At 38.4% G+C, this 24024-nt stretch overlaps 1 protein-coding gene across 1 annotated transcript; it reads left to right on the top strand.

Moving 5' to 3' along the window:
- The first annotated feature begins 1498 nt into the window (after positions 1–1498).
- On the top strand, positions 1499–14079 carry LOC140931144 (uncharacterized). Its single transcript, XM_073380893.1, has 12 exons — positions 1499–1766; positions 2549–2665; positions 3102–3148; positions 4349–5522; positions 5699–5923; positions 6289–6462; positions 7246–7635; positions 9320–9417; positions 10010–10108; positions 10621–10719; positions 11621–11719; positions 11937–14079. Exons 2-12 carry the CDS (start codon positions 2623–2625, stop codon positions 13569–13571), a joined length of 4083 nt encoding a protein of 1360 aa, XP_073236994.1. The 5' UTR covers positions 1499–1766; positions 2549–2622; the 3' UTR covers positions 13572–14079.
- Positions 14080–24024: the final 9945 nt, after the last annotated feature.

The raw sequence follows: 24024 nt of genomic DNA, 5'->3' as shown, positions 1-24024 counted from the left end.
TAGTCCCGGGGGGGTACTTAAGGAATTTCTGGGTGGGGATGTGCCGCTGGGACCCTGGAACCCTGGAACCCTTAACCTATACCAGAGCTAGTTCAGCTGAATTTTGCTAACCTATACTAGAGTAAACTCCCTAAATCCCCCTATCCTAGAGTAGCTGTTTCCCTAGTCTAGATAAAATCTTCAACCAACGGATCAGTTTCCTGAAAAATGATACCCTGTTCTAGACCCAAACGCTCTGATTTATATACCCTATCCTAGAGTAAACTGCTTGAAAACCATACCCTTCACAGCGGCACATACCTATATAGTCCATATATGGCAGTACCCCCCGGGGGTGTAGTGCTCTTCAGAAAAAATAGCCTAATGTCGGGAGCCTGATGGTAGATTACAATTACAGTTTGCAGATTATATTTACTACGGATACAACGCTGTTTCTATGGGATCTATTATGTAACAGGAGAATTGAATTTTTTTGAACAGAAATTTGCTAGCGGGTCTACACGAAGATACAAACTCGTTGCGCTTGTTAAGAGTGGCTAGATGGGGTTTACAGATTGTAAAATATTTCTCCCACAGACATAATTTACACCGTTTGGAAGAGGGGTTGTAGGCGATATAATGCTTCAAAATCTTCGAGGTGATCCGGAAGTTAATGTTACTCTCTTTAAGGTTCCAAACATGTTTACTTAGCTCGATGCTCATTCTTTTGCTATGATTGTTGAATGATGTTTTGTGGTTCACGTAGCGGGTCTGAAAAGTGTTTTCAGATAGTCCAACGTAAGCCTCGTCAGGTTTGTTGTCTTTTGTTGTTACGGTCGCTTGATATATATACAATGGAGAAAGCGGGGAAGTCATGGAAGTCGGATGGTTTTCTGCGGTTGTCTGTACAATTTTTGTGACTCGTACATATTCATGCGTGATCGTAAAGTGGATTTGTTGTGACAGCCGATGTTTTGTTAGTATTAAAATTGATTGGCCAATTTATCACCTCCTGATTGATTAACTAATTAGCTAATCCCTGATGATTTCGTCCTAAATGGAAAGCATTTCGAATAGCGCTTGTAGAATGTATCATAGCAAAGTTTACTATCACGTTCATGTTTCTTCTATTTTATTCTAATTTCATTTAATGAAGGCTACGTCATGTTTGTAGTCTGAAACACGAGAATGCAAGTAGAGATTTGTTCGAAGTCTTCTTTTAAGGGGATGGACCATTAGGAAAGTGATGGGAGCGGGGGGCGGGGGAACGAGGCAAAGGCAATTTAAAAAAAATAATAAAGTTTTCCCCAGGAAATTATTAATTAAAATCATTTATATATATATTCCTGCGGATTCTGGCCAAAAAATTATATGCCAAAGGAGGAAAAAAAAAAAAGATTTCCACTTTATATGTACACGGTCTGTCACGCTAGTCGTACCATGACAGATATGTCAAAATTGATACCGCTTACGAGTAAACATTCTTTGGTTGCTTCTCAGGTTCCAGATTCCTCGCCTACGGTGGGAACACTTTCGATTCGTTGCACAAACTTGTCATGGCCAAAGCGTCTCCTTTTGCATAATTTGCACGACTTCGTGGGCTGTTTTCCATTTGTCGATGCTGATAGTGAGACTAGTTTTAACTGCCGATGCTGTTTAATAGAAATGCAATGAGCACCAGGTGATTCAGTGCTGAAACTAGATGAACTTAGTGTTGAAGTGCAGTTCCGGAGTTAATCAACAACAATTTGCTGACCGTTTGCCGTCGATAGTCATATATCTCCGCTGTAAGTAGAAACTTTTTCAGCATTTCAGATAATCAAGGTAGTAAATTTTACATTTAGCACTCCCCTTTATTCGAGATCAATAATTCAAAAGACACTAATTGTGCAGTGGATCCACTTCCGGCTTTGAATTGATTTGTCTGTGGACCCTTTGGACCGTTGTAACACGTTAGCACGTTAGTGTTCATACTACTTTGTTTTTTGGCTGGAAAGACAAATGAGCCTCCAGTAGAGTAACTTTAAGGATTTTCGTTGATGCTGGGTTTTAATCAACGAGAAAACTAGAGCGAGTTTTCATGTTTAACACGTGAATATTTGTCAACTAAAAACGACCTTTAACACGATTGTCGGCCATTTTTAAGTAGGTTAAACAAAGGCCGGAGAGGTGCTTTTGCAAGCACTTCTTGGGCAGAACCGAGTCACAACGATGTTACCCCGTTTTCTTAGTTTCATAGAACTATTCGAATTGTAAAACAACGCAAGTTTAGTTAGATTAAGATCAAGAGTACAGTATGGGAGTCAAACTAATAGGGGAACACACCATACTAATCCTTACAGATTACAGAATTAGCTCAACCGTAAATTTATATATGATTTACTCTCGACATTATTTGTTTATAATCATGATTCCTAGGCTCAGGGCTGTGAAATCAAAACACATTGTAAAAAGTGAAGGTGTACTACATATTCCGGGTCGAACAAGCATCATATTCGTAAGAAATCAATTACTGGATTACTTTCTTAGTTTACACAAATAGTTTGCATTTAAATGTTTTCAACAACAGCTACCCTACCCGTCTTGACAGTACGGCCATTAGAGCAGTAGAGATCACGAGAAAAAAGGACCGAGCAACGTCCAATGTTCTCTGCTTTCACACAGGAAACTGCATTGTCGTTAGCAGGTAATGTCTTCAGTTACGTTATTAAATCACAGTCCCATACCCTATAAGAAAGGGGAACTGACATGAATATTGACAAAATGAACTAGACATCAACAGCCGCGACACAACCCCTTCAATCTGATCCTTAGCCCTGTTTGATTCTACTTGTTTAATTTGTCTGGCGTGATGCGGCTCTCTTTTTTCTTGCATGGATGATAACCTCTGTTTTTGATATCTGATCGTTAAATTATTACTCCCCCTGTTTGATTCCTAAGCCTGCCAACTAGAGAAATGAAAAAAAATACAATAAATAAATAAATAAATAAAAAGAATTGTCAGAAGAGAAATAGACTTATAGTATTCAAAACTTCTACCTGTAGTTTTAATAGTCCAGTTATCATTGTGTGTGTGTGTTCTTTTTTTCAAACTATTGTTAATTGATCTTTTTTTTTTTCAGCCATGGCGGAAGACAGAGCGATCGACGCCACCTCAACAGTTGAAAAGGTATTTAAGCTGCTGCATACAAAAATGTAATGGGTTGCGGTTATTATTGAGTTTAATTTATTGTACCCTTTGTTCTATTTTATCCCTCTGGCTGCATATGTTAATTATTTTTTCTTTCTCTTAATTTGGTAATTTTGGAAGTAGATAAGTAGGGGAATTTTCTCATTGTTAAGGAACTTAAGAAGCTTTGTGGTGCCATTTCAACATTTCCATTAGTAGAAGTATTCTATTGGGTCCTACTTCAGTCGTCTAAGATTTCCACTCTTCTCGAAAAGGAGCTCTTTTAAAAGGAATTGTTTAACCCTATTTTGGCTGGGGGTCTTTTTAAACCCCTGCCTCCTGGCTAAATAGTTGAATGACTTCAAAACCATTTAAGCTATGACCACCAAACTTAGTGCCGTTCCCTAAACATTTTTGGGAACATTTTGATGTCGTTGTGACGTGTATGTCAACACTGACGTTGCCCTGGTAACCCAGTTTTGACAGCCATGTGTTTCAAAATTTGCTTTTTCCGTATAAAAAGGGTATATTTTTATTTTTTCTCATTACGGTAAATGGCATTAGACTTACTTTAGGCAATATTTTACAAACTTATTTTAACTGTTAGTTTAATCCAGGCTTTTTAGTGACCAATTTGCAAAAAATAAACATGAATTTAAAATGACCAAATAGAAGATGTTGGGTTCAATTTTTAACATTGTTAATTTACCTCAGAGTTTCACAACTTGTGGATTTCTTTTTTCCTTCTAAGCGTCCTTTTATATAAAGATCAATTTTTCTACCACGATTACTTCAATTTACACGGGTCTACATTTAATTAGTTCAAATTGGCAGATTTATCATGGCGCATGGTTACAGATCCTTCTGTAATAATTAAAAAATATGACGTCATCATGACATCACTGCCATTGTTAAAGGTTATTTGTATTAGCCAACGTCTTCATTTCGTTAGACACCTATGGAATTTGGATTCTGCTAATAAATTTGACAATATGACATCATAATGACATCAAATTACGATGTTGGAAATGATGATGTTTGTTTGTTGTTATTGACTAGAATTCTTCTTTAAAGTGAAAGCGTTTATTTGGCATTTGAGTGCCCAATAAGCTTTTTCCTTTGTTGACTTTTTCTCATATATTTTGCTTGTTTTGTTACTGATTTGTTTTGCTTTTGCACCAATACTTTTCTGTAACACAGCCCTTAAAGATTACCCTTCTTGGTAGTGGGTGGAGCTCGTCAAAAGGTGGATTGTCAACATTAAACAGAGAGTTTGCGATTCAGCTCTCTGAACATGCAAACGCAGACGTTTCTTTGCTAGTCCCCGAAGGAGCGTGTGAGTTTCAGGAAATTATAGAAGCAATTAGCTTTGGAATAACCGTTGTCGAGGCGAAGGGACGTGCAGCATATGACCGTCTGGATTGGTTAAGTACCCCACCTAAGGACCACAACATGGAAATAGTTGTTGGTCATGGTGTCAAACTTGGCAGGCAGGTGCAGTTCATAAGAGACTCTGCTCGATTTCCAAATTGTAAGTGGGTGCAAGTGGTACACACCGCTCCAGAAGACCTTGGTAGGTTCAAAAGCTACACTGAACCTATTTCTAAAGGCCAAAGGAAACATCAGGATGAAGTTGAACTGTGTAAACTTGCTGATTTAGTCGTACCCGTTGGTCCCAGACTGAAAAATTTTTACTCTTCCTATCTACGGCGACATAAAACAGATCAAGATGTTTTTACCGTTACTCCCGGCCTTTTCGACAGAGAATTTGAGGATTTAGTTGAAAAACAGAAACCTTATGAAGATGGCGAGTTCAAGGTGTTGTTATTCGGCCGTGGGGACGATGAGGATTTTGAACTTAAGGGATACAACATTGCTGCTCAAGCATTTTCTGATCCGCGGATGAAAGAAGACTTTTGTCTCATGTTTGTTGGTGCTCCCCAAGGAAAGGTAGATGAGGTAACCCAAAGGCTTCTTCAATATGGTATTGCTAATGATCATCTCTATGTTAGAGAGTTTATAGCAGATAGAGAGCGAATAAAAGACATACTGTGTGAAGCTGATCTTGCCATCATGCCATCGAAATCAGAGGGATTTGGTTTGGTTGGCCTGGAAGCGCTGTCTGCTGGTTTACCCATCCTAGTGGGTAGTAGGTCAGGATTTGCTAAAGCACTTGAGAAAGTACCTTCTGGAAAATCGTTTATCGTATACTCTGATGACCCTACAATGTGGGCAGATGCAATTGTATCTGTTCGTGACAAACACAAATCGAGGCTTGATGAGATCAAAGCATTGAGAGAATCTTATGGACAAATTTACAGCTGGAGGAGTCAGTGTAAAGATCTTGCCAAAGTAATGCAGAAAATGATTCAAGGTATGATGATATTTTTCCTCCTTGAATTTGCCAAGAGCTGTTATGACCCCTTCCCTACAAAACCAACAACAAAAACGTCAAACAAACAAACGGTATCAAACACTCTAGTTATCGCCACGTCTCAGTTAAAATGTTCACTGATGGGTGTGTGCAATCTATCTTTTTGCATTCTTCAGGTTATTCTCATACCGATGTTGATATGACGGAAAAAGACAAACACAACTCTGATACCGAAAGAAGAATGTACCAGGACCGCCTATACGAGCCATGCGAAAGGCCGATGAAACTAAGAAGTCATCAGAAAAGCGAAAGTGATGATGGCGTGACTACCAGGTTAAGTGACCCAGATCAAAGAAGTGGAAAAACTTCTGGGCGTATTCCAATGCTTACGTCTCGCAAAGGTAAAGCACTTCATTATTCTTGAAAAAGAGGTTAATAAAAAAATAACACAAAACTAAACAATGTTCAATTAAGGCGTTCGCTTCTGACAGCTCTGCTTTAAACAAGCATGCAATTAAGGCTTTTTCTTTGGGTGCCCTAATATATATCTCTCTCAAGGATGGCGCCACGGCAGTGGGAACATACGCAAGCACCTTATGCCTGTCCTCACAAAAGTCCTGCATTGCGGGCTAGTCTTAAATTAATAATACATTTTCTTCTTAAGATGAGTCTTTTTGCAAATGTTCATTTTACTTTATCAAATAATTAAATAAATTTCTAACAACACGAAATAACTGGAAATATGTAATGACGTTGATTTGTTCAGGGACGTCAAATGTAGATGTTGAGAAAACAGATCCAGACTCCATTTCTGAAAAACAACTTGTTGGATTCACGCGGCGAGGGGGACCCTCAAGCCTTCCTTCAAGAAAAAGAACGAGTTCTGCATCCTCGAGTGAAGAACCTTCCCAAAGATTTTCGCACTCATCTCCCGTATCACGTAAATACCTTTGGGTTACTTTTCTCAAGATAATTTGCGTTTGAAGAATAGTTGTAAATATGCGTTGATTGTGTTACCGGCTACATTTTACAAGCATATCTAAGGGATTTTGTTAAAGACAGTTATTAATAAGTCCCTGTCCTGTCGTTTTTTGTTTGTCTGTTTGTCTGTTTGTTTGTTTGCTTTTTTGTGTGTTTTGCTCAATATACGCGCCATGGAACTTACCGCCGGTAACGGTTTTGCTATAGATTGAATAAAAAAGTCACAAATACAAGACGAAAAGTTATACAACCTTCCTTGATGAAAGGACAGGATCAATAGTTTTCCTGGTACATTTTGTCCATCTGTTCATTCTTTAGCGTTAACTAATTTGTTTTCGAGAAACATTTAACCTGATTTTCTTTTATCCGGGTGATTCCCCTTGATATGATTACCAGTTAAATTCCCTGGTAACTCTTAGTTCCATCTTTGGACTCTGGGCCAGCCAAAAAACCATGTTTGGCACAGTTCACATCAGAGTTGCCACAATTGTTCGTGTAAAGTTCACCGAAGCAAGGATATTTCCTTCGAAGCTTACCAGTTTAGGTCCGTTAGCCTTTCCCAGTAAACTCTTGTCAAAATAATGTTACAATCCAAATAATGGCTCTTTGAGACACGTCTACCTGCCGCCGTAGTTTAATTATCTTCTTGAACTTAAATGTAATCTGTTACTTTATGTTTGCAATTCTGTGATCTCATTATTCCGTTATCTCTTACTACGTTAATTCTAGTTTCTAACTTTAGGTACCCCGGCCACCACGATACTTCTTAGAATCTCTGCTCAAGATTTGGATTTTCAACAGCAGGAAATATTTTACGATTCGATGCGGCACATGCTTTTACTCACAGACTGCTTAATGTCTGATGAGCTGGGTCTTTTCACTGACTATTTCACAGAATATTACAAGGCACGTGTTTTCCTACAAGAGGTCACAGATAGAGGTGTAGAAATAAAAATTGAGTGCCCAAACATGGAAAGTCTTGCCAGTATACTGAATCACCACCAATGTCGTCATCTGGACAAACTAGTTGAAAGGTGCTTCGTAACTGATGCCATCAAATCAGTACTAAACCTAGAGACAGTAACACTGAAAACAGTCTTAGAAGATGAGTCGCGCTACACGGAAATGCTAGGTAAGTTAAATTTCTTTCTTAATGATAGTATGAATATTTGTAATGTACAGGAATCGTTGGACAAAAAATGGCATAGCAAGCGTCAAGTCTTAAACTCGGCTGATCATGCAACATTCAGGTGGTCGTCCGTATTTTTGTTTTTGTTTGTGTTTGCTTTTTTGTTTGTTTTGTTTTGTTATTTTTGTTTTCATTAAGGCAATCGAAGCATACAAACTTCATAAGCTTAGGGAATGGACAAAAAGTATAGGGGGTAGGGGGGAGATTATTTGGACTGGAATGAAAATAAAACTTTTTTTTGGAGAAACAGCATAACACAAAACTACAAAACTGGCTGCGTGAAATAAATAACGAAATTAGAAGAGGTGCTGAATAAAATCGCAAAATGAAAGACAAAACAAAACACAATTACAGATATGAGGATTTCACCAGTATCCGGCGTCACCGTCACCCATGATTTTGCTACTCAAAAAGCAGCAGACTGTTTTGCTTATTCAGAAGCAATTATTTTACTAAAGGAAGAATTACAGTCGAACCAATGGCCAATGGCTGCCTCTTTACAACGGGCTCTTTTTTTGTCCCCGCGAACAAATAACCCGTACATTAACTATCTCGTCGACAACGGCCACTCTCTTCTATCCTCAAGATGGCCATTGTGGAGAGGTTCAACGGTACATACGTGTAACATCGCTTATCATCAAAAGCCAAAGATTTACATTATGCCAGTTTAACGAAATGTAGTGTAGCGATGCCTCTAGAACAATCTTGACTCATCCATTATAATTTTCATAAATAATGTAACTTCAGCTCAAACAATTACCCTTGTTAAACCATGTTAAACATAGACTATTATCGAGCAATATTGCATTCCAGGGTTAATTAACTCCATGTTGCTGTCTATACTAACTGTGGCCAACTATGCCATTAGTATAGTATAATAAAAGATACGTGTGTATTTCTGTCGTAAAACAGGATGTCCAACCCCCAAGGGTAGCTGAAAATTTGACGACCCATCCCAAACACAGGGCGCAAAAACTGATGTGCCAGCCGCTCACTGCTCCGACCCTCTCTGCCCAATGCTTTTTGACCAATCCTTAATAAAACGAACCAAAAAAAACACTTATAAACAGACACGGTAAGGTACCAATCTGTCAAACAAACAATACCAGTGAAATACTTCCCGACCGAGAATCTGAACTGTCTTTAGTGCAAATTCTTTCAAAGGCCAGGAAACTAGACATTGTAGACACTGATATAAAGACGAGTTAACAAGTTGTTATTTGAAAACTCTGCTCTTCGACTGTGGGGGTGATTTTTCATCCTTTCTATCGCAAAACAGGAAGGCAATAATAGTCATCTTGTTTTTCTTTTTATTATTATATTTTTTTTATCATGTTTTTAACAAAGTGTTACCTGAAAATGCTTGAAAGGTAGCTAGTATAAAAACTAAGAGTGCAACCATTGCTTTTTTCTCTTCTCTCCTCCTTTCCTCTCCTCTCTCTTTCTTTTCCTCCTTTCCTTTTCCTTCGTTACTGTGATTTTGGAGCCTTTCGCGCTTAAGTAACCTGCCTTTTGAAGCCTTTTCACCCAAATGATTGCAAATTTCGTTGGGCTGGTTTTCAAGAAATCGGTTAGATATACATCTATGTAAATTACGCTAATTTTTTGAAATGTTATGTTAAACCAGGGAAAGCAGACATTGTTCAGATTCCATCTAAGGAAAACCAAGAAGATGACGCATCCAATAGCACAAAATGTATCGATATCAACCCAAAAATGACGAAGGTAAGATCTCGTTTTTCTTTTGCTACCGTTTTATTTTGCACTTTCAATTCTCGGAGACCTCTCTAACTGACACGATATCCCAATAATATGAGCAGTGGCTTAAGTTCGAGGAAAATTAAAGGAACTTTTGGTCACACGGCGCTTTAGTTTGTAAATTTACAAGCATTTTACACAAATTTCCGAGGAACCCTTACTAGCATCCATGATCATTACGAACTCTACGATATACACGTAGCTGATTTTATCGCTCATCAGTTACGAGATTCCTCAGGAGAATTAATTTTACTGTGAAGAATTAGGCATGTTGTCACCTGAGGTGCATTTTCTTGCAGAGTTTTTGGTTATTTCTGACGAAAGCCAACATCAAATGAAAAAAAAAAGGCCAAGAGTCCTTGACAGTAGATCAGTGTCCCAAAGTGATTCTTAGGACTGAAAAATAAACGTTTGATTTCTGCCTTTTTTTCCTTCTTTTAGTGGAGAGGGGGGGGGGGGGGGGGGGTGGGGGGTGGTATGTACGTGTGCGCGAGGTTGTTTGTGGTGTGTCCATTGTTTTTCATGGTTGATTGTTGTTGTCATTGTTGTTCTTTTCCAGACTACAAGAGGTCTTTTACACAAAGCTTCCATCACTGGAGATTGCAATACTGCAAGGGCACTACTTGAAATTGGTGTGGATGTTGACCAAAGAGATCAGGTTGTTATATATTTTTAGTTCATATATTTATTTGCTTAACGTGTATTCTATTCATTAGTCAACCTTGCCTGTAATGTATTTCCTTTCTTCTTTTTCCTTTTTTGAGAGTTGGAGCCGGAGATGGTAAAAAATTCCTCTTATGGCCATTTCTTTATATTTAACTTTGTTGATTTCGCAAGAAAAGTCATTTTATTTACAATCGCGGTCTTGATACCTATCCTTTAAATGAATGTTAGGCTGAGGTTATTTGAACACCTTGTTTTTGTTTTCTTACGGAATTTTTCTTTGAAAAATGCTATTCGCTGTAACATTAGAACAACGTGACTTACATAAGAAAACAGAAAGGGCTGTATCAAAATACGCCCAACCCTAGTCCCGTTTTCATCTACTGTTAATGGGCTGTTGTCGTAGGTGAAAATAAGTATGCTTTGAGAATGAACTCGTTTTATATTGTCATCATAAAAATTTTGTCCAGCGGTACATCGTTGCTTTTCCTGTAATTGTTTTTATAGTTTGCTTTGACTCCTCTTCATCTTGCTTCCTGGTACGGACATAAATCAGTAGTGAAACTAGTACTTAATCACGGTGCAGACGTTAACGCTTTGGACAAGGTAAGCTAAATACACGTATTTACTTACACATACCATACCTGTTCCCAGGTTCCAATCTTTACTCGTTTTAGTTACTGAGTGTTTTCGTTTCTTCTATTAATGATCAGTTCTCCCAATAATCCAAAACTAGTTTCCGGCACGAAAATGAACGCAAATCAGTAACAAACTAAGATTTATGTAAAGAAGACGAAAAAGATCGAGGGTTGGAGGAAAACAGATAAAGATATTTTGCATAACGCTTTTCTTCAATATGATAACGATGATGATATTGATGATGATGTTAATTACGATGATGATGACGATGACGATGACGATGACGATGACGATGACGATGACGATGACGATGACGATGATGATGACGATGATGATGATGATGATGGTGATGATGATGATGATGATGATATGAAATATAAACATATAATTCCGTTATTTACCCTCGGCAGTATTTGTAGCAAAAATGCCAAAAGGTCCGAGCAAAGCCGGAGGCAATCCAACCAGCTATTTACAAGTATGGCCGAGGCTTTGAAATCGGTCAGATCGGGACTTGGTCTCGATGATGATGATGATGATGATGATGATGACCAAGATAAAATTCATTAGTTTGCATGAAACTACACAGGAATTCAAATGTTTTTTACTTGCATGAGGCTATTAATTCGTTGTTTACACTGATTCGATTTCAAACAGATTTCATACGGCATAATCGCTGTACATTCATTGACGAAGAACACTTCAGTAATCATCCATTTACCACTAATGGTAGGAAAAGGAGAGAATATCGTACCCATACTCATCCCCCCTTGTATTCCTGAGTTTTAGAGCAGAGAAAACCCCTTTCTTATTATTTGATATTAACCAAAGCAGTAAGAGTGTACAATGAACTGTCTTTTCCTATCTGCAGTTTTGTCGTACACCACTACAGAAAGCTGAACGCCACAAGTACCACTCCATAGTGACGCTGCTTCTGGAGAGTAACGCAAGACAAAGCTACCAACAACCGGTATTGATATTACCTCCCTTTTTTGTCTTTGACACTTTACAACGGCAATAAATGTTTTCTGTACTTTTACGGTTCTTTGGCCTTTTTTAGTTTGCTTCAGGGTTGTTGTGAGCAAGCAAAATGAAATCGCGTTTTTTAAATTTTATCCCATCTTCAAAGTGTGATTCCAGACATGAGTAATGCAATTAATTTGTAATTTTAATACACTTGATTTCAGGTTAGTCTACAATTTCTTGCACAGAACGCTTTTTTGACTTTGGATAAACGATCTGGGCTAAACATGCTACAGGCGGCTGTCTTTCAAGGGGACCATGCTACAGTTTTTAAAGCGAAGGCCTTACTCGGTTGTAGCCGTTTTGTGACTGAGATGAATTTGAAAACAAGAGGAGACGGTGATACAGTTTTCCACGGAAAAAGTGCGATTGATTTTCTTTCAAGTCTGGACGAGAAAGGGAAAGATCTTGCCAAAATAGAGAAGGAGTACCTCGCAGATGTTGAAAAAGACCTCACACTGATAGAGCTACACCGTATAAATGATGGAGAACAAGCGGTAGAACTTGTATTAAACAATTGTATTGACATTGACACCCCTGGATTGTGCAATCGCACTCCTTTAATGATAGCAAGTTTATCATCCTCTAGTGCGTTTATTGAGACTCTCATTGATCTTGGCGCTGATGTCAATGCTCAAAGAACCGATGACAAAGTGACGCCCCTTCATTTGGCGTGTAGTTGGAATCACTACATGGCTGTTCGCTTACTAATGGAGAATGGAGCTGATGCTAATATAAAGTGTGATGGTGGCTGGTCACCACTGCACATAGCTGCGAGTAAGGGAAATTTCAATGTGGTAAGGCTTCTGATTGATGGCGGGAGTAGCATTGACCTTTTAACCGAGACAGGAAGAACACCTTTGAGAATGGCGGTCGAAAGCAAGCATTACATGATCGCGAGCTTGCTTTTAGATCATGGTGCTGATGTGAATATCCCAGATATTGATGGGTACACACCATTTCACTGCGCAGCGAGTCAGGGTTGTAGTTTGACCGCAGAGCTTTTAATTGAGAAAGTCAGTAACGTTAATCTGAGAACTAAGAGAGGAAGAACTCCTCTTTACATTGCAGTGAAAAACCAACATGAACAGCTAATCAAAATGTTACTTGAACACAAAGCTGATGTGAGTATGGGATACAGCGAAGACACGGAAGAAAGGATTTACCTTGTTCGCGGAACCGACAGAGGTAAACCAGGTTGGCACTATGTTCTGGTAGACAAACATTTACTAGGCTTGTTTCTGAAGAAAACAAAAGGAGGTCGTGTTGACGTGGCAGATTTTGGAATTGTTCTTGGCAGTGGGTGGGGTAAGGATCCTTCAGCCGGTACCATTGACCAGATACTAAAAGAGAAGAGTGCCATGTTCGAAGAAATACCTGGTGAGAGTCTTCTTCATGTGGCATCTAGAAATGACGATGCCGTAGCAATCGACTTGCTGGTAAAGCACGGAGTTTGGAATCTTAACCCCCGCGATGCAGAAGGTTTCACTCCACTGCACATTGCAGCGATTCACGGTAACATGCAAGCTGTAGAAAAGCTTGTTGACCTTGGAGCTGATGCCAGTCAGGCTGAGGCCGTGGCGGACCTAGCTCAAATAAACGAAGAATATGACATTGAATCTTTGCTCAGGTCCAAGATTGATTGTTTGCCAGAAAGAAAGAAAAGAGAGCAGGTCAAGGAAACAGAACAAGTCGAGTTAGATGTTAATAGACTAACAAATTTTTTTAGAGAAGCTAGCAATATAGGTCGTGAAGTGGTTCAACTTGCCGTTGAAAGCATACACAGAGCTATTACATAATTCGTAAAGTACAATTCATATTGCCATTAAAACCAATTTTACAAATAAAGTTCATGTTGCCGTGCGTCTGTTCATTCACAGGTCACAGACGCGCGCTCAAGGTAAGAACAGTAGGAGTGGTACGCGAACCGCATGCGTCACGGATGTTTTTACCATATCTAAACGACTTCTGTGATCTGTTGCTGAACATACGAACGGCAAAGTGAAATCTATTCTTTTGATAAAATGAACAGAAAAAAAGGGAGGACCTATAGCTGTCCCATGTATAATTGTTGTTTTACCGAAAATACGTCGAAGTTAGGCAAACGTTTAGAAGGCGCATAGTGTCGTCTGCGGTAGTTCTACATGTACAGTATAGAGTTCTTTATATATAGTGTTCTCAGAGCAGTCCAGAAAAAGGTTGAATTAAGACACTGGTGAACATCCATTTCATATCATGACACGCGTTTTTGCTCGTCAGATATCTGTATTATTTTGATGGCATTAATAAAGTTTTCAGTAGACTTTATTCTAGTCTAGATTCATCAGTCAAAGGTTTCAGTTCTAAGTTAGGAACCCACAGAATACAACCATGGGTCGCATTTTTTCGATTTGAAAAACGGAACCTGAAGCTAAGCACAACTAATTCCGCAATTCTTTGGGTTTTATTTAATCATGATGGACACCTTCCACGACATATTATCTTGGATGCAACCTTTTTTGATAAGTGCTAGTATATTTATATTGGATACACTAACCAACTGCTTTCAGATAAACACGGCTGGCTCGTTATGTCGACTTAACATATGGTCTCAATTTATCACTTGCACTTAAAGACAACAAAATCAATGAACGAGATCCATTAAAACTGATCTTCGATATCTGCAATCACATTCAGTTCCTGATAAGCTGTGGTAGTCTCATTCCTTTTCCTTTGCTGGCTCTTGCGACACACGATATCGTCTGGACCTTTGGGATATTCTCTATCCCAGAAAAAGTTATGGGTCCATACATTCATTTGGGTGAACCTGGTCAGCTGTGAAAACAAACAGAATTTAAGATGAAGATTTCTTTCTAAACAAAGCAGTTTAAATAACAATAATTCCGAAAGTCACAAACGAGATCACAGTTCTTAAAAGCTCCAAGTATTCCAGTTGCTCTTTCCACATTAGAGCTACAGTGGCGGCAAGGGAAGGGTCGAATTTGTGTGGGTGGGATTAAAGAAAGGAATACAATAGCCTGAAGAAAAGATGTTATACAGTCAACGCTCTCTTAACGCACACCTCTAAAAGACGCACTTTAAAAGACGGACACCTGGTGTTGGTCCCTGCCGTTTTTCAGTTATTTTACTGTAACTATACTCTCTATAAGAGGCGCACCTATCTAAGACGCACAGAGGACACTTAAGAAGTGCTTTATGCAGTGAAAAATACCTCAAAACGGAAATGTAGGTGCTCTACATGGATTGTAAAGCGCACATTTTTTAAATATTTCCTAGTTTTTGTCCAGTTTACAGAGTTTTAACTGTTCTGCTTTTCGACCACGAAGCCGTAACGTTTGCCTGTACTGACATTTTATTGCACAATAAGAAAATAATTCCACTTTTCTGTTACAATGTTCCAGTTCTAGCTGTTTTGCATAAGTAAAACAGACGTGTATTAATTTCGGGTGGGTTGTTTTTACTGATGTCATGTTACCTCAGAGCCGGATACCTCTCCAAGACGGACAGTAGGGGCCGGTCCTTAGGGAGTCCTTCTTAGAAAGAGCTGACTGTATTTCTTTTTTTTTTTTCTTTCTTTCTTTTTAAGGCGAGTAAGGGCAAGTGCGAAGTTTTTGTCAACCCACGCCCCACCCCCACCCACCCCTTCCGGCACTCCCTCCTCCTTGCGGCTAAAGGCAAACGACAGGCTGCTATGCCCACTTTAGTGAGTGATTTGAACTCGAATCAATGCATTTGTGTTTTTCATGTCCTCAAAAGGACATGGAAGTGAAAAACTACATTTTGCAGTTTGCGGCTTCCTATGAAAAAGGTGAGTTATAAACCTGAGCGCGCTATAATATACATTCTGGAATGTCAAAAAATATGGCGAAGGAAGCTACTGACATCAAGATCTTTGCAGTTCGTGGTTGTGAATCTATTTGTATCACACGCCAGATCTTTGTCCACTGGTATCTTCAGCTCGTAAATACCAAACGGGCTTTGGCATTCCTCCATTCCCAGCAAAGCGTCTTTACTGTGACTTCCTCGCTTGTTCAAGACGTGATTACACATTGCTAACCAGCGAGAGTCATCCTCGGTAACACAATATGATTCTGGCAGGAAAAAAGTAATCGTTTTGGTGTTAATAATTCTGAGAGTGTATACACTAAAATAATATAACTATTAAAATTAGCTCAGCTCCATGTCGCTTAAATTGACGTACATGTAAAATTCGCACGTTCACCAAATAACTGATGCACCACTACCGAACGTCGATCATAATCCACCTCCCCTTAGTATACCGCCAACTACTTATAGTGAGATAAATATCCTGACATTTAATTTAAATGCCATTTTTCACCTGTGTTCTTGTCTTTCCTTTTCTTGCTTTCCTTCACGTCACTCAGCGTAAACCTATTAAACTTGATGGTCCTGTATGAAGCCACGGGCTGGTAGTATTGCTTGATGAGATTTTCCTCAGATTTGTCGGCAGGTACGCGGAAGAACGAGCCACTGAGATGGCGCAATTTTAGATAAATCTTCTGTGGAACAGTGTCTGGTTGATCCTCCTTACCAAGTAACTCGATGTATATCTAAAGGGTATATACAATGATGGTATTTGTTGCACCAATGGCCGAGGGGATAGTTATTTAAGCATTTTGTGTTTAGTAAACCAGTGGAGCTCCGATTGGCTACTCAAATTAGGAATATCCGAGTGCCGAGCGCTAGTAGGAGCCATAATCTCTTGGTGGTATTTACTGATTCACCTCCAGCTCCCCAAGCGAGCGACGCCAAACTCGCGTAAGTTAACAGCAAAACGGCTGACGGTTTACTACCGGTTTTGAGGTTTAAAAGTGGTTTGAAATACAAAAAAACTCGCAACTCCTTTTGACGAAATTTCTCCAAAAGAGCTAAATAAATGCCTTCAAAAAGTTTATTTGTCGGTAAGGAAACGCAACGGCCTTTCCGCCATTTGCGCGCTAAAACTGTAATCTTCGGTGGTAGTAAATGAGATGAAAATCATCATTTTTTTGCTCAGTTATCTCACATTGACCTTGCCAGGTCCTTACCTTAAGAAGTCGTATATTAAAGCATTTTCACAGCTTTGGTCAATATTAATCAAAAATCGTGTATATCCTTTTGAGGCGAGGTCTTCAAAAATCTTAACCAGAGATAAAGGAATAATGTTAAACAAAGAAAAGAAAGTCGGAAATTCCTACTTCAACAGTATGGTACAGTAAAAATCCGCGATTATGAAACTACATTTTCCCAAGTTAGCCTAAAAAGGTTCCTTTATACAGTGGTAATTTTATTTTCTGAAGAAAATAAGAATTGGAATCATTTGCGAAAAATCCTTTGACACTGTTGAAAAGATAGAGTGCCTTAACATTAGTAAACTTTCCAAAATGACTTTGTACGTGATATGTCTTAGGCGAGCGAAGATACAGCTCCCCAAGTCACGAAACTTTACAGACGTTTATATGGTGAGGGCCACCCATCATAAAACGTTTGTAAAAATTAATTTCGCGACTTTGCGGAGCTATACCTTATTTAGTTTCACTTTCAACCTTGGCAACTTAACTGCTGAGCCATGCTGACGGATTTTTACTACATGGTCTTAGTCAAAAACTGAAAAAAAAAACCTTGGACGGGTGTACTTGGTATGCGTTAAATATTTTTAGCTTTTAACACGGGAAACCCACGTTAGTTGAAATTACACGTTCCAACAAAAAGTGCACAAAATGTGTTTGTTGCTTTTAGGAAAATTGAAAGAAGAAAAAAATAACTGCTACCTAGTTTTCGGTGATAAAAACATTAAAAACGAAGAGTTTCCTTTTTTTTTCAAACAAAATAAATATTAAACACGGTTGGCTATTGCACAGGAAGCCCATGCTCCACTCAAGGAACCCCAAAATAACAGGAGGTTTACAGAGTAATAGAGTGAACTGTTGGCTGTAAAACTACAACAAATTTAGTCGTAAGGCTTTAAACCTGAAAAATGAAAGCCGTTTACTCAATCATTAGCTTTTAAAATGTATCTTTTTTTATCAGATTTCTCTTAGCCGCAAGGGTGAGAAAAATTTATATATATTAGAGCTGGACTTTTTATAACCTTACAGCCATAATAGACCTCTCCCCTCAAACAGCCTTTTTCTTTCAAAAACTCTAAAGAAGTCAAAATAAAAACTAGGAGTGCAGCCACTGCTTTTTTTTCTTCTCCTCCTTTCTGTCTCCTCGCTCTTTTTATTTTCCCTTTCCTCGTTCTTTTCTAGCGGGATTTTCGGGCTTATTTTGCTGTCGGCTTTTGGTCCTTTTCGCAGTCAAAAGACTGCAATTTTTGTTCGATACGTTTTTCAAATATCCAGCAAGATAATGCTTTGGCTTTTGCGGTTACCTTCACATTAATTTTCGTTAACGTATCCACATCCTCAAATATACAAATTTTTTGAAGCTTTTTGTTTTCTTCTAAAAGTGAATTGGAGAAGAGGGGAGGATAGTTTTACTAATTCTTTACAATGCACAACAATGCAAAGTTTTTGAACAGGTTAAGTTCCAGTGCCTATGAGTTTGATAAGAGGGAAATGCGTTTTCATTTAAGGAAAAGTGTTGTTACCTTCCCCCCAAGAAATTATAAGGGTTAACGGAACATTCATCGCATGAGAACTTTGTTTCCAGCAAACGTTTGTTTCAAGAAAACGAAATAGTATAATAGGAAAGCTTGTTTTTAAGGGAAAGATTAACTTTGGGTAGCCAAAACAATGCGTATGTAAAAATATCTTGTAATAGTCTGTGGAGTAATGGAAATTCCCCACCGAGAGCATAATTAACGCAACTCAGTCAGAAGGTTAACATGCACTAAGTTGAAGTGTTACACAACGCTCATCCGAAGAGAAACATTGGTTCTGCAAAAAAAGGTGAGCCATCAGAAGCTAAGTCAGGCAAGCCCATTAATGTCGTACATATGTCCAGTACTTTCGCGCCTTCATTGATAACTGCAATTATTTTCAGACGTATAGGATCCCATGATCGTTATACAAAAAGAGTCTTCATTTGCCAATTGACGAAAAAAAACTGGTCAAGGTTCAGGGTTGTTCTCACAAAAGAAATGCAAGGAGGGAATGTAAACGCCTTTAGACGACAGAGCGATTAATCTACTTATTCTTCTTACCTGAAATGAAGGCTGTTGCAGAAAATAAAAAATGAATAAACAGATACACTAAACTAAATATGAGACTCGCTACAAGAAGAATATAAAAACGAACAATCACACTACGCTTGGTTTTCTCGATTTCCCTTACAACAGAATGAAAAACGCATGGCGTTACGATCTAGCAAAAACCAAATCGACGGAATCCTTAGCAGAATATTTGTTAAAGCGAAACTTCTAGAACTTAGGGTTTTCTCTTTTTTGTTCGCGTCTACTTGCAATTAGTTGTAATTGTTGATAGTTTTCTTTTGTTATATTGTTTACTTTCTTTTTGGTGTCACCATCGTTGCGTAATGTTACGTAATCTGTCAAGTTTTTTGGTATAAACTTAGTCTTGTCGGTCAGTGTTTTTTACAGTTTTTATCGGTCAAGAACAGCTCATTCCTTTTAACGTTAAGTCAAGAAACCGTTAAGGTAAATTTTAGTCATACGCCATTTGTACGCTTTTCCGTTTTCTTTGATGTATTTGTTATTTTGTACTGATTTGTACATTTTTGGTAATTTCGTATTCTTTGTATTTTTGGTTGTACAGTACCGTAGGAGTGTGTTTTATAAAATAAAGCGGTTGGACACTAATACGCGTGACTTCGGTTACAATATTTATTCACTCACATTGTAAAGCACGGAGTCATAATCCTAAAGGAGGTTGCGCATGTCGTGAGAAAAAAAGAGTCCCTGATTTCGTCACACATGTTGTGTCTAAGGTTTGAACATAACTACCCCACAAAACTCGATTACAGAAAATGGGAATAGGTCCGGTTATTAAAATAAACAGTTTGTACTGATACAAAGCTATCGTCCGTTGCACACATTTAGTCGCACGTATCTTGCAGCATGGATGCAAATTTAGTAGTTAACCGAAGGTGATCAAAACAACTGTTCACCATCAGTCAGCTGCTAAATTTGCATCCGTGCTGCAGGATATATAAAAAAATTACCAGCCTGTGATACTGCATTTCTGATATTGCGCAAAAAAAAAACAATTACTAATATTTTTAACCATGTTAACACAGACTGACTAATAATTCCCTTCAAAATACCGTCAAAGAAAAAAATTAAAGCTTAAAAAACAGAATGTGAAGACAGACAAGTGGCTGGGTTACTTTTGCAAAGCCCTCAAGACGAAATACTGGCCCAGGTGTTCCTCACACATCTAGTCGGCGTTTTTTTAAAACAAAACTACGCAAAATACATTAGCGATGTTGTTCTGTATCGAAAATTCTTGTGAAAAAAAAAAAAACACAATTATCAGATGCTTTGTCTGAATTTGTGATCTTCCTGAAATTGGGTGTCCTGTGGTGAAAATTGAAAATCTTTATTTCCAATTTTTCTCATGTTTCACCGAACAGATTTCGGCGGATTTTTAGTATGTTGTTAAATAGCCATCCAACAATTAAATGCCGTTGAAAAAAATTCTGTTGCAATTAGTTTGATGCTAAACCACAATTTGACTGGACTAATTCTATCAAACTTTGAAAACTCCAAATGCGATAGGCACGGATTCTATTAAGGGCAAGCTACGACACCAATTCCGCCTCTCGTATAGACAAACTTGGCTGGAAAAAACTTAACACGCAAATGCAAAATCAAAAAAGCTACAATGGTATTTAAATCACTAAATGGGCTAGCCCCCCAATTTTCTTCGCCCTAATTTTACCTATCCTAGGAGAGACACTAACTCACTAATCCCCTTCCCCAAAAAATCTTTATGGAAAATAGTTTCAGTTACTCTCAGTTGTTTGGAATAGCCTTCCTACTGCCTGAGCTGCGGAAGGCAAACTCTCTTGGGGCATCAGTAAGAGCTGGCTGCAAACAATTCTTCTAAGTCTATCTACACGGCGCTTGCGTAAAGAAGGCTATAGTCTAAGAAGGTTTCTTTAGTGTATAACAGTATAGTTTTTTATTTGTATAAGAAATAGTGTTTAAGTCTTGATAAGTTGACCATGTTTAAATAAAGTTATTAATTCATTTAGTGCCAAGTATTTATGAATATTCTAGCTTGTTACGTGCAAAACACGTTTTAGCCTTGTTTCGTTGCCTTTATTGCTGGCGAAAAGAGGAGCCCGCAGCCTAATCTTGACTTGATCAGCGGCACTTTATTAACTGTATAGTGCGATTTTTCTCAATCTGTCCACATTCTTGAGATTCCTGAGTTCTTCCGAAAAATATGCATGTCATGTGGCTGCGAAGGCCCTGTTGTTGAGTTTAAGGTCTGTGTGATGTCACGGTAATCACGTTAATGCACATGCAAGTGATGCAACAATCATTATTACATTCGATTCGCAAGCACACGTAATTCAGGTAAACAAGTAGAGTACTAAATGAGAGAATTTTCGATTCGCCTGGCCGGCCTGGAATCTATTTACCCAGGAAAATGAACGTAGAGCCTGATCTCAGCTTAGTCCGGGACAAGTTTCCAGTAAGATACGAGTGTTAGCAAAGTCAAGAAATCGATGTAAGTTTATTCAGGTTTTACTACAGTGCACAGTTTTTGCAGTTTGATACGTTTCCAAGCATATTACGTCGTTTATCATCCGAGAGAAAGCTTCAATAAGCTTTAAACTCTAGTGGTAATTTAAGCTGGACACGAAGTGAATGTTCGATTGAATTTAAACTTGGAGTAATCGGAGCTTAGGAGAGTGCGTTCGACATTTTTTGTTAACTATTCATACAACCAAAACGCTCTTACAGCTGCATTCAGTCTCGCTTGTTTGGAGATTAGATCGAGAAATGGGGAGGCAATTAATTCTACACGAAACAGGATTTAATCGCTAAAGGTTTTTTGCTTCCTACTTTATCGACGTCGATACTTTTTATTTGTTTCTGAACTGATTTAGTACGTGTGTTAGCGACGACCGGAAATACGTCTGCCGCAGGCTATACGCTTGTATAAATACACGAAAATCAAGGGCCTCGATTCCAGAGAAATTACATCATTGCCAGAGATCAAAAAAGTGATTAACATGGCACCTTATTTCAATCATCGCCGAAAATAGATCGCGTGCTCATCACAAGAGCCATTTGCATACAATGAAAGTTTATAACACCAGACCATCGATGTTTTGTTAATTAAGAGCGACTTTCTGTAAGTACCACGGATAGGTGTGCAAGATGGAAAAATCGAAATCCCTCAAACTTTGTCACAACAAAGCCCTTTGGAAACTATTTCAGAAAATACAAGACTCAGTTCGTTTGACTCAATATTTTCCAAAATAATAATTTTTTTTAATTTTCACCTTCGAGAGGCCTTCAAACCACCGACAAATGTGCTTGATACCCTCGCTTTGTGAATGGAAACGGAAACTAATACCATGACTTTTCTTATATTAAACAATTTTTTGATCCTTCCTTTCTACCTGAACGTTGTTACAATTTCAAAAGATTGCAATCTGATTTTTTAATATTTTTTCAAAATTACCCTCTAAATCAGCATTTTTGCGACCATCAATTTTGCCACTTTTCAACAGTTAAAATCTCTTCCTGGTACATGGCTTTCATTAGAAAAATGGTATTCCAGAGAAAGAGCAATGCTTCCCCTATCAATCTGTGAATTAAAATTCTGGGGCAATTGAAACTGCGAGTTTTTACAACTGAAAACATTTATGGTACTTGCGTGATTTACGACCTTTGAACTTGCCATTATGTTGATGAATAAAAGTGAGAACTTAGCCAGCACTTGAAACTCTGGCGCAAATTCGCCCCTTTTCCGACAGTTTAAACACCAAAAACGATTTTCGATTTCACAGTGGTAAATTCAAAAGGAAAAGCAATTTTATTGTGCGAAAGCGCGCTATGAACTTCTTGACTACAACACTTTCGTTACGTGCGTATTTGTTTACTTTTGCCGTATTTGTAACAGTTATCATATATGTACAAAACGGCTTTAGTGTCGGTAGCTATTCTTTAAAATGCTCTCATTACTCATGAACCAAATCGTTATAGCTATAAAAAAGGAAAACATTTTGACCTACCTCACATTATTTGACAACAGACCCGAATTCTTTACTGTCTTTAGCGAAACGAGATTGCGTGACAAAGAACTTTGAGACCCAGGTTATACCGCGAAGAAAGATACAATTCCGAAAAAGAAACTCACGCGGCACCTTCTGTAGCTATAAAAGCGAAACATGTGAATAATCAAAATCCTTAGTTTCGTTGACGTATCCGCCAGAGCGACCCTGCAAACGTAACACTAAAAAAATATATTTTTCTTCAGCACAAGACTATATAGCGGTAGGCCCTTATACAGTCAAACCACGATATAAAGAACCTACGAATGATTTTCTTTACCCCAATAATAGTAAAATGTATCGTAAAACCTATATTAAGGCCCCCTGTCAAATAAGCCCCCCTCCCTCTAATAAACCCCCCTTTTCAAGGGAAGGAAGGTAATAAGCCCCCCCCCCCTCTATCAAGCACCCCCTTCCCACCCCTAATTATTCTTCACTAATAAATGATAGACTGTATTTTATTATATAGGTACTGTTGAAATACCAGGATTTTTCCTTTTACTAAAAAGTCATATCTTCATCGCGCGCAGTGGAGATACTATTTTATCTTTCACGTGTGAGGATATTGGTGTCGCCATGGTTACTAACATGATGTTGTGTTTTATGTAGGAATTTCATCAGTATCTATAAAATAAACAGAACATTACATGGCCGCTTATCTTCGAGTGCTGAAAGTACCTCTCACCCGTTTGCTTCGCTCACTCGTGAGAGGTACTTTCAGCACTCCAGATAAAATTCGTATCTCTGCGCGGCCATGTAATGTCCTCTTTATTGATCAGGACCATAAAACTTCGTGTGGACTGATCCGGGACGGTTTATTTACCAACTGGAAGTTCAGATTTTACTATGATCCTCGGCTGCATGAAAACTTCCTGTACTTGAGCTTTTCCACTTTGTATTCCAGTTCTTTATGGAGAAATGATACCATCGTAGTTTCCTTAAATATATTAAGCCCCCCGTCTCAGTTAATCTCTGCCCTCTCAAATGGGCTTGAAAAAAATCAACCTCGTCGCCAGGGCTTTTCCCTTAAAAAATGGCCGCCCCACCCATTTTTTA

This window comes from Porites lutea, chromosome 3, assembly GCF_958299795.1.
Source record: "Porites lutea chromosome 3, jaPorLute2.1, whole genome shotgun sequence".
Lineage (NCBI taxonomy): Eukaryota > Metazoa > Cnidaria > Anthozoa > Scleractinia > Poritidae > Porites > Porites lutea.
This window is presented reverse-complemented; position numbering and strand designations above follow the sequence as displayed.